The following is a 10,399-nucleotide window of genomic DNA, read 5'->3' as shown; positions in this document are numbered from 1 at the left end:
ATCAAAACAAATTATTTCTAATAAAAAAATAAATTATAGAAAAAAAAATTTTTTTTTATTTATCGGCATAAATCACACACGTATTCTTCTTTCTCTGATCTTGCACACTCAATGTGAGTCCAAAAATCCAAAAACTACATTGGATTCATAGACATTGATCCAGCATCTTGGGAATCCATAGTACAAACATTGCCATCTTGAAAAACAATAGCAGTTACAGCAAAACAAAAAGAACTAAATATTCTTAAACACGGAAATGTTAGTGTTAGAGATAACATCATATACTGTATAAGTGTCTGGCTATAAACGTTAGCCGTTAATCACGAACAGTTACAAATAAATAAAGTTCTATCTACCTTTTAAACGTTCAGAAATCGACAAAAGAAAAATATGTTTCTTACTTTATTTGTTATTCCCATCTAGTGAATCTGGCGCTCTTACGGCCCAAAGGGTAACCTAATAAACAAGTTCTAGCTGTCACCTATAAAATGCAGCTCAAAGTTTTTAAGATATTGAGAGGTTCCATATTATCACCTTCTCCTCTACTATATTTTATATTCTTTAATATTTTAATAAATTTTTAAATGTATACTTACTTATGACCTTTCATGTGATTAGCAATACCGCCCAAAGATATACCTCTGTTACAAATGGTGCATATCCCATTCCTTTCGCCCTTTTTGAAGTAATCCCAATACCAACTTATTTTTGTTTCATTCTTATTTATTACCGTTAATTTGTCTTCATGTTTACACAATAAGTGTTTATGTAAAAAATTATAATTCTTGTTTTTGAAACTAATTAGTCCAAAGCAATAATTGCAACTTGCTAAATCTCCTTTTAATTTTAAATAACGCTTTCGTATGAAGCGACGTATTGGAAGCTTCTCTTTTAAATTATATTCTATATTAGGTACGGAATCTTGTTTTATATTATGTTCTTCGAATAAATGCTCTCTTAACTTTGTTAATGTTTCTTTAAACGATGAAGAATTAGCTTTATCATTCAAGAAATGATCGTGACATTCTTGACACATTAATGTGGGAATATAATATTGCAACATCCACTTATCTTCTGCTTCCTGCTCTGCCATTATATCTGTTCTTGATCGCAGAGAATTTGTGTCTTCTTGATGCTTCATGCCTGTATTGCCGTCCGTATCATCTGTATCACTGTACGAACGTGGATCAGTTTTCCTAAATTTATATTTAGAGTGATTAAAGAAGTAAGAAATGCAACGATATTAGTTCTAATTTTGCACGCTATTCCATTGCAGGCTAAGGCTACGTTTTAGGAATTTTATTATTCGGATATTTTGAAGCGATTAAATATCGACTCAAATGTTTTTTATAGATCTGATAATTTTTATCCGACTATTCAAATATAATAGTTTCATTAATGACTAATTATTTGAATGTGGAACACGGTAAATTTGTTTCTCTCGACGCGTATATATATTTACCACATAACATGATCTTATAAGAATTGTATCACGCAAATGTTAAATATCTGATTCAAGTGCTTGTAATATGTACGTTAAGCAGACTGTAAGAAGAATTAGAAATATTAAGAATTGCATAAAATTTAAATAAAAACTTCTTTATAAGTAATGCCACAATGTAAACCTTTCTTTGGTTTTTTAACGGTTAGCTTTCAGAAAATATATGATAAAGTTCATGATTTTTTAATGTTCTACAGAGTAGAAGTTATCTACAATTATTATAATATGATTGAATTTTCATTAAATATTTCATTAAATACGGAATAATACGTATTGTACGTTATAACTAGGGGAGACCGGGGCTAAAACGTCTACGGGGTAAAACCGTCAAATTAAATATCTCGGAACCTGTATATTGTGCGAACTCGCTATTAACATTGTAAACGCTGCTTATGGTACCCATGTGACCAATGGAGTTTCGGCAGGTTACCTGCCATGTTATGATTTTTACGAGGGCAAACGTGTTTTCGGAAGGTGCATGAAAGTGAAATTTTCTGCGCGTGGAAATTTTGTAATATCTGCTATAATATTTGCTCTCCAAATCTCGAGGTACGTGATTATAAAGAGTAATGCATGCTGAACACAAATCCAGTGTAGTTTTTTCATTATCGTTGATGTCTAATATTTCGTGGGCGATCAAACCTGAAACTTGTGTTTGGGGCTATCCGTCACTAAGCACCCGGGGTAAGTCCGGCGTCTCGTCATTGTGGCGCGCCGGGCGCACGACTTCAGCTCACGGCGATTTCAGGTTAGATTTCCCTCGAGCGTGATTCTGTCTTCCTTTGCACGTGCGTCAGTTTGTATAGGAGGGAAATGGTACGCACGTATCGTCGCAAAACGACTCCCGTCGACAAGGAGCAACTCAAGAAACAATTATTAAAATGTATCCTATCATTTTTCAGGATTAGATGTACGTATATGTATTGAAAATGCAGTGTGACGGATTTGCCCCGGGAGGTGACGGTTATACCCCGGCATTTTTGAGATTTCAATTTTTCCACCGTTGTCGTTTTTGCTCGATCTATACCGGTTAAACAAAGCGACGTAGACAAAAATTTCCTATATAAATTTTGTAGCTAATAAGGTTCACTGTTTACAATGGTATACCACATTTAACTAAAATTATTTATTTTGTTGTTAAAAATCGACACCGAAAAAAAAACTTACGGTTTAGCCCTGGTCTCCCCTATGTGTATTTTTGTGTCATATTTGCTGAAGCGCGTAAAGAATTGATTTTGTACATATTTCGATAAGATTTATAATATCCCGGCCAAAAGTAGGCGAAATTGCGACTAAAATCACAATTTCGATTATAATACAAATAATTATTATACAAGCCTTAATGAACACGTACTTGTATGCGCTACATTTTCTTTAGCTATTGAATATTTCACATTACTATCAGTTTTATATTCTCTTCAGTATTTTAGTCATTTTTAAAATGTATACTTACTTATGTACGCTTATGTGATGAAGTAAATTTTTAAGTGAATTTATTTTGTATGCTGCATTACAATAGTTGCATATCGCAAGCATTTCGTCCTTTATTGTCACGTAATCCCAGTACCAAAGCACTCTCTCTTCATTCCTCTCTCTTTCCGTTAATTTTTCTTCATGTTTATATTTCAAGTGTTTATGTAAAACACTATGTAGTACTGTATAATTAATTACTCTAAAGCAATGATTGCATTTTGCCGCATATCCATTTAATTTTGAATAATGTTTTCGTATAAAGCTACGTACTGGAATCATGTCTTTAATTACATCATGTTCTATATTATGTACGGAATCATGGTCTATCTTGTGTTCATGAATTAAATGTTCTTTTAACTTTGTTAATGTTTCTTTATACGATGAAGAACTAGCTTTATTATTCAAGATAAGTTCGTGACATTCTTGACACATTAATGTCGGAATATAATATTGTAAAATCCACTCATCTTCTGAGGGACAACCCGCCTCTGCCATTATATCCATTCTATGTCGCGGAGAATCCGTGTCATCTAGTTGTTTCGCTCCTTTTGTAGGCGTACCCATGTCTATATTGTTGTCCGTATCACTGATTGAATTTGGAACGGTTTTCCTACATTTATATTTAGAGTGATTAAAGAAATAAGAAATGCTACAATATTAGTTTTAATTTTAGCACGCTACTCTGTTGGGAGTCAAGGCTACCGTTTTAGGAATCTAATTATTCGTGGGGGTTATAGTAGATTTGATAATTTTTTTTCGACTATACAAATATAATAACATAGATTTCCATGCTATGTAACGTAAATACTTATAGGAATATGCAAGTGTTAACTATCTGATTCAAATTTTTGTAATATGTAAAGGAAATAAGAATTAGAAATACTATAAGAATTGCATAAGATTTAAATATAAGCTTTTTTATAAATAATGTAAAAAGTTGGGGTAATTTGAAACACGTAGGCAACGAGATGATATCAAAATTATTAAGTGTTACAAGCGGACAGCAATGGAATTACAATTACTAGCTGCTGGTCCCCTAATCTAACGTACAAAGCGGTAGCGTGGCACAACGTAAATGTTAAAAAATTAAAACTGAGAATTTGGTGTGTATCGCTTACAGCGTAAGGTTTATTATATAAACCTTTATTTTGCAGTCAATCTACTTCACAGCTTCTCAGTTTTTTGTTGCATGTAAAATTATAAAACTACGATAGTACTTTAGTGTAGTCTATTTAGCACGTGTCATATGGTGTACATTTCTATTCTGTACGATAAAAAGGTGAAAATTGCGATATCGGATAATTTTGAGATAGTTTGTATAATGCTTTCTATAAGTAAGTAATTTTATTTCTATTGTTTCTTTCTTTCAGGAGTAATATATTATGATGAGTATACGTTATAAGTATATATTACTGTGAGTAAAAGTTTTAAACATAGGTATATATATTTGTATGACATTGTTACGAGGAGCACAAGAATTAGAGTTTTAAATAAATTGGAATATAATAAATATGTAATATAATAATTATTACAGACTATTTTAATAATTAATATGCCTTAAAATAGAATAAAAATAATTTTTTTGCAAAATTAATAAAGTGTTTTACCTTGCCCAACATGATTCAAATTATCCTACAAAAATCTACCTTCGAAAAATTTGTTATAACATTAAACTCACTATAAATATACGAAATTTGTTAGAAACACGTTGTAACAAACATTTGGCATTACAACTCAGCAAAAACAAAGTTCAGTTATCTTTAATAATTTTCAAGTTTTTTTGAAAAAGGCTTGGGGTGGTTTAAATTACACCAACTTCCTCTATTATATGTGTATTGTAAGAATTGAAATAAAATGTTTTTTTTTTTTAATTAAAGTCAAGTCAAACTAGTAAAAGAAAATTATATATTTATATTTAATTCTTTGTAATCGTAACATGCTTAGACATGAGTATTTTGATTTAGATTGTGATGTTTAAATTCTAATATCTGCATTTACGTTCTTAATATTTTTAGACAATGTATGTAGATTTTAAAATACTAAACAAAATTATTAAAGCCATGAAAATTTGTATCTATGTTATGTAAAAAAAATAAGAAATAATTTTTTCTTAAAAAAAAAAAGATAATTTTTGAATCACTGTAAATAGTTACCATGCATCTTCTTAAAAATCACATAAAGCTATATGAAAAATACTATTTGATTTAAATGTGGTTTCTAAGATAAGGACAAAGTTTTATCCTATGCAAATGTAACGCAAATATCTTTTGCATTTAAACGCTATTCGAAAACGAATCTTCGATTATGATAAACTAATTATTTAGGTATGTTAATGCATCGATATGAAAATGTATATAAGATGTCTATGGTGTATATGTACAGGGTGTGTCCGTGGACTCAATGCCAAAACTGATACAGCGACTTTCGCACATAAAAACAAGTTAAAAATGTCTAATAAACATATATGTCTGAATCCAAACTGTTCTTTTTTTGGAACTATAGGGTATTAAAGTTATATATGTTTATTAACTTTAGCAATACAGCCAGAAAGTGGACTTGGTTTACAATCAATCCTTAATCTCTCATACTTGCATTCAATCCACGCATACACAAATATCCAAAATCCTATTATAAATTATACCATTATATCTTATGCACTATCTCCTAACCTCACAGCCTATCTCACAGCCTATTGACATTCTATATCTATCTTCTTTTTCTTTCGCATTCCTTTCCCTAACAACTTTCAACAATACCTCCGCTTTGGTGGTGTCCAATTTATCATTCCAAAGTTTTTCCAATCTTTCTTTACTATCCTTTCCTAATACTGTAAACCATCCCTTTGTCTTAACGCAATCTTCAACATAGTGGTTCATATTATCCTTGCCTTCATTACAAAAAATACACATTTGTTTCTCTTCATCTAGCCAATACCTGTTACCTGATTCTAAGTTCCCGCATCTTATTTAACAACGCTCTGATACTATCCCCGAGACCCTGCCTGTCTAAATTATCCAACTTTAAATAACTTGGGCCTTCCAAATCTATACTTAGCTCCTTATATTTCTTGTTATACCTTGCATCTAAAATCCTGTTTTCCTCTAACTGCCTCTGTACATCCTCATCCCTCTTCCACATTTCTTTACCTAAATTTCTCCCCTCCCTTCTCAAGGCTTCCACCGCCACAACACTCCAACCGTTCCTATTAAAATATTTCTCTCTTTCCTTACCATACCTATCGTTCCAATCATTACTTTCTTTCTCCAACCAACACTTTTTAATCCACCTTTCCTCATTTGTTTCCCTGACCTTATCCTCAAATTTCATAGCCCTAATTCCCCATCCTATCCTTAATTTGCTCAACCCTAGTTCTCTAGACATTATATATCTCGGCGTGCAAAACTTTAATTTGAAAACCCATCTAGCGTAATCCAACAATATCTTTTCTAAATTTTTCTTTTCTTCCCATCCCCATAATTCCACCCCATATGAAATCACGCTCCTAACTAAATATCTAAATAACATCCCTCTTCTAATAAAATCATTCCTACAAATTCTTTCCCCTAGCCCCCACGTCCTGTTAGCCGCTATCCTGCCTTTCCTACACAACTCTTTAATATGCTCTGTATATTTACCATTCCTACTAAATACAAACCCTAGATATTTAAACGTCTTGACTTCTTCGATTTCTTTATTCTCCCATTTCCATTTTTCTACTTTTTCCCTACCTTTCTTATTGAACACCACCATCTTAGTTTTATCCGTACATAAAGTCATTTTTCTTTTCCTAAAAAATCTCCTAATTGTATCCATCATATCTAGCATCGCATCCCTATTCTTTGCTAAAAATACCATATCGTCTGCATACTCTAACGACCACACTCTTACATCTCTTAATTGCACGCCGCCTATGTTTCTTACTTCTAATGCTTTCCTAATCTCCGCAATATACAGGTTGAATAGAAGCGGGCTCAGAACACAGCCCTGCCTAACTCCTTTTGTTATAAAAAATTCCTTCGTTACGCCTTTCTTTGTTCTAATCGCTACCTTTGTGTGATCTCGTAAATCCTTTCTAACTTTCCTATAAGCTCTTCTTCTATTCCCATTTCCCCTATAGGGTATTAAAGTTGTTTTCATAAGAAAATATTGAATTGAAATATTGTTTAATAGTATACATATATTGTGCACCAAGGGGCGAAAGTAGCGTTTTTCAGACGAGTGTAAAGTTTGCCGCTCGAGCCGAAGGCGAGGGCGGCAAATCACACGAATTAATCTGAAAAACCTTTCGACCCGAGGTGCACACGATATTTTTCACAACACCTTTACGGAAATGTTCGACTTTTGAATGCCTGTAGAGTGTATGCGTTTGATGTTCCATTCGTACAGTTTGTACGCGCGTGTAGTTAATAGAAAGAGAAAAAGAGAGTGATGCGGGGTCTAGGGGCGAAGCCCCTGGTAGGTGGTGTGAGGGGCGAAGCCCCCCACATAACACAAAATTAAAATAACAATAAAATTAAAAAAAATATATATAAATAATTTTAATTATTGCACTAAATTTGATTGATTTGGGATTTTATTTAAGAATATTATGTAAATAGTTATAATTAGTTATCTCATTATTTAGTGATATTATTAAGAAAAAACAATTCCAAATCAATAGTTTTAATAGAAGTAATTTTTGAAATAGTAATTATTTTTTTATTTATTGAAATTAATATCTATAATTTCTGCGTACGTTGTACGTTTCTCTTTCGCACAATGTTGGACTCGATGCTCAATTTTCCTTCCATTAAAGAGAGATTTCCAGCAAGCGACACAAGTCGACACAAAGGTCGTTTTATCTTTCTTTTTTAGCAATGAGTATAACAAAGACAAAACGACATTTCTAAGATTTGCCCGTTACTTTACTTTCTGCCCGCTATACAGGGCAGAAAGTACCAATTTTCCTTCCTAGAAAGGAAAGTAACAATTTTCCTCTCTGTTTAGCGGGCGGAAAGTAACAACTTTCCTCTCTGGCGTAAAATTGGCCACTTTCTCTCCTCTCTACAAGCATGGAAAGTCGGACTTTCCGTGGAGGTGTTGTGAAAAATAATGGGAATGGCTAAACTGCGATACGCTATCTGGTGGCGAAAACAGAACTAAAAAGAATAGGTCGCCGGCTGCCACATAAATAAATCGACTTAAAAAACTATACACATAGTGGCACTCCCCGGAAAATTTTACCCCTATTTCATATACTTTTGGTAAAAATTCGGTTCAGGGAATAAGCACATACGTCGTATTGTAGAGTGACAAGTGACCTACTCTCTCCGGCCATTTTGCCTTGTGACGTCACGACCGCCAATCCCAATATTCTTTATTGCTTTATTCTGTTTAAAGCTTTACAGAAGGTGCTCAAAAATTTCTTCATCGACTTCAACACACTTTCTAGCACAAATTAATAAATTGTTTCGACCTTTTTGAAAAATATTTGGTTTTGCGGATAATATCGGCAGCATCAAGTGTCAGTTACCATAGTTGTTCTAAATTTTTTAGCACCTTTTGTATGGTTGTTTAATTTTTGTAAAACTTTAAACAGAATAAAGAAAAAAAGAGGTTTCTCTACTTTTTTCTCCCTATCAACTACACAATTAAACAAAGACAGCATCCCAGCAAGCATGGCATATATCTATTTAGATCTTTCGGACAGCCCTCCAATGGCAAAGTTTAGTCTATTATATATGTACGTCTATGGTTGTTTAATGTTCTTTATTCTGTTTTGTCTCAAGTGTCTGTCTTTGTTATTCATTGCCAAAAAAGAGAGATAGAACGACGTTTGTGTCGACTTGTGTCGCTTGCTGGAAAGCTCCCTATGTAAACAACATTTACTTCAATTTATCTTTTCTTACGAAAGCAACTTCAATACCCTATATTGCTCTATAACTTTGAAACCGTTCAGATTCGGACATGTGTTTATTAGACATTTTTGACTTATTTTCATGTCCTAAAGCCGCTGTACCAGTTTTGGCACTGACAATGCGTCCAAGGACACTATATTTTAGTGCTCTTATGTTAGTTCATATTAGTAATAGATAATAAATAAGTTATCTAAAATTTCTTGTCAAGATACAAGAAATGATTCTATGCAAAAAAACTATGCAATTTTTGTTTTTATTTCTTTTACATTATAATAAAAAATATAGAAAGAATCCGTTTAATATACCTAATAAAAAATATAGAGAAATGCATGAACTGTATGCTTACGTGTAACATACGATAATCAAGATATAAATATAAGTTAATAATATTAAGATAAAATCACAAAACAGAACAAGGAATTGATACTTTAATTTAACTTATTGATCATTTAATAAGTTAATGTCATTCGATGATCTAATGTACTCGTCTTTTTGTAATTTTATTTAAATTTTACATTATTTTTAACTCGATTATTAAACAAAAAATGTTATTTTAATGGATTTAAATGATCAATAACAGTCTCCCCATGATGATCAAGAAACATTTCAACTACATTGCAGCAACGTTACACGTAAGCATACAGTTGAAATGTTCTTTTACGTTTCTTGCTTACTGAGCCATTAATGTTTAAATTTAATATTTATACCTATGGTTTATTTGTCGCTTTATACATAAAAATAAATTTTTTTGTTAAATTTATTTCATTTATAGATATAGTAGAAGAGAAATTTACGACCTAATTAATATATAGATTATAGATAGTTAAAATGAAACGCTTACATATACAGATGCGAATACTTTATATAACGCGATATAGATTATACTTGTATAAAACATGCAATATCTAATCTAATTTATAAAATTCAATTACATGCACTGTGTATTAAAAGCAAAGCGTGTAATTACTTATTAGAACTTGTTCCTTGAGTTGTCCCTTGATTTGTTCCTTGATTTGTTCCTTGACTTGTTTCTTGTGTCATTTCGTACATATTCTTAGATGATGCTTCTTGACGTATCACTTCTACTGCAGGTGTAACCATATCTATATCGCTGTCCATATCATCCATATCACTGCTTGAACTTGCACCGGTTATCCTATATTTATATTTAAAGTATGTATATGTTATGGTCAAAGCCCGAAACGCGGGCATTTCTAGCATTGACTGGTCAATTCTGCGGAATGACTGTGGTCAATCCTGAGGAATAACCAAGCGTCTTGATTAAAGCAGTTATTAGGTATCAGACTGGGAGTTTGATTAGTTTTATTATGCGGCGGAGCCCCTTCCCCGCCTATTTATGTACTGTTTATATACATATATCAACAAATTACTACAAAACTTTGACCAAGACGCTTGCCCGTTCGGCAGAATTGATTAGTCAATCCTAGGTTGACCGCGTTTCGCGCATATATATATATATATGTGTGTGTGTGTGTGTGTGTGTGTGTGTGTGTGTGTGTGTGTGTGT

The 10,399-nt window shown here is 32.4% G+C and overlaps 1 protein-coding gene across 5 annotated transcripts in view; it reads right to left on the bottom strand.

Moving 5' to 3' along the window:
• Positions 1 to 118: 118 nt before the first annotated feature.
• LOC112454697 overlaps positions 119 to 10,399 on the bottom strand; it is a 40,149-nt gene continuing 29,868 nt past the window's right edge. For 4 of the 5 annotated variants that reach the window (XM_025016224.1, XM_025016225.1, XM_025016222.1 and 1 more), the window contains 3 exons: positions 9,839 to 10,027; positions 2,955 to 3,584; positions 123 to 1,196 (listed from right to left, as the gene is read on the bottom strand). In XM_025016224.1, the coding sequence (XP_024871992.1) occupies positions 593 to 1,196; positions 2,955 to 3,584; positions 9,839 to 9,999 (1,395 nt within the window). In that variant the 5' untranslated portion in view covers positions 10,000 to 10,027 and the 3' untranslated portion in view covers positions 123 to 592. Of the gene's footprint in view, positions 1,197 to 2,954; positions 3,585 to 9,838; positions 10,028 to 10,399 lie in introns of all 5 variants that reach the window. The other variant, XM_025016223.1, reaches the window with a different exon arrangement.

This window comes from Temnothorax curvispinosus, unplaced genomic scaffold, assembly GCF_003070985.1.
Source record: "Temnothorax curvispinosus isolate PA1 unplaced genomic scaffold, ASM307098v1 QBEX01005269.1, whole genome shotgun sequence".
Taxonomy (NCBI): Eukaryota; Metazoa; Arthropoda; class Insecta; order Hymenoptera; family Formicidae; genus Temnothorax; species Temnothorax curvispinosus.
Note: the sequence above shows the minus strand (reverse complement) of the source record. Positions and strands in the feature narration are given on the sequence as shown.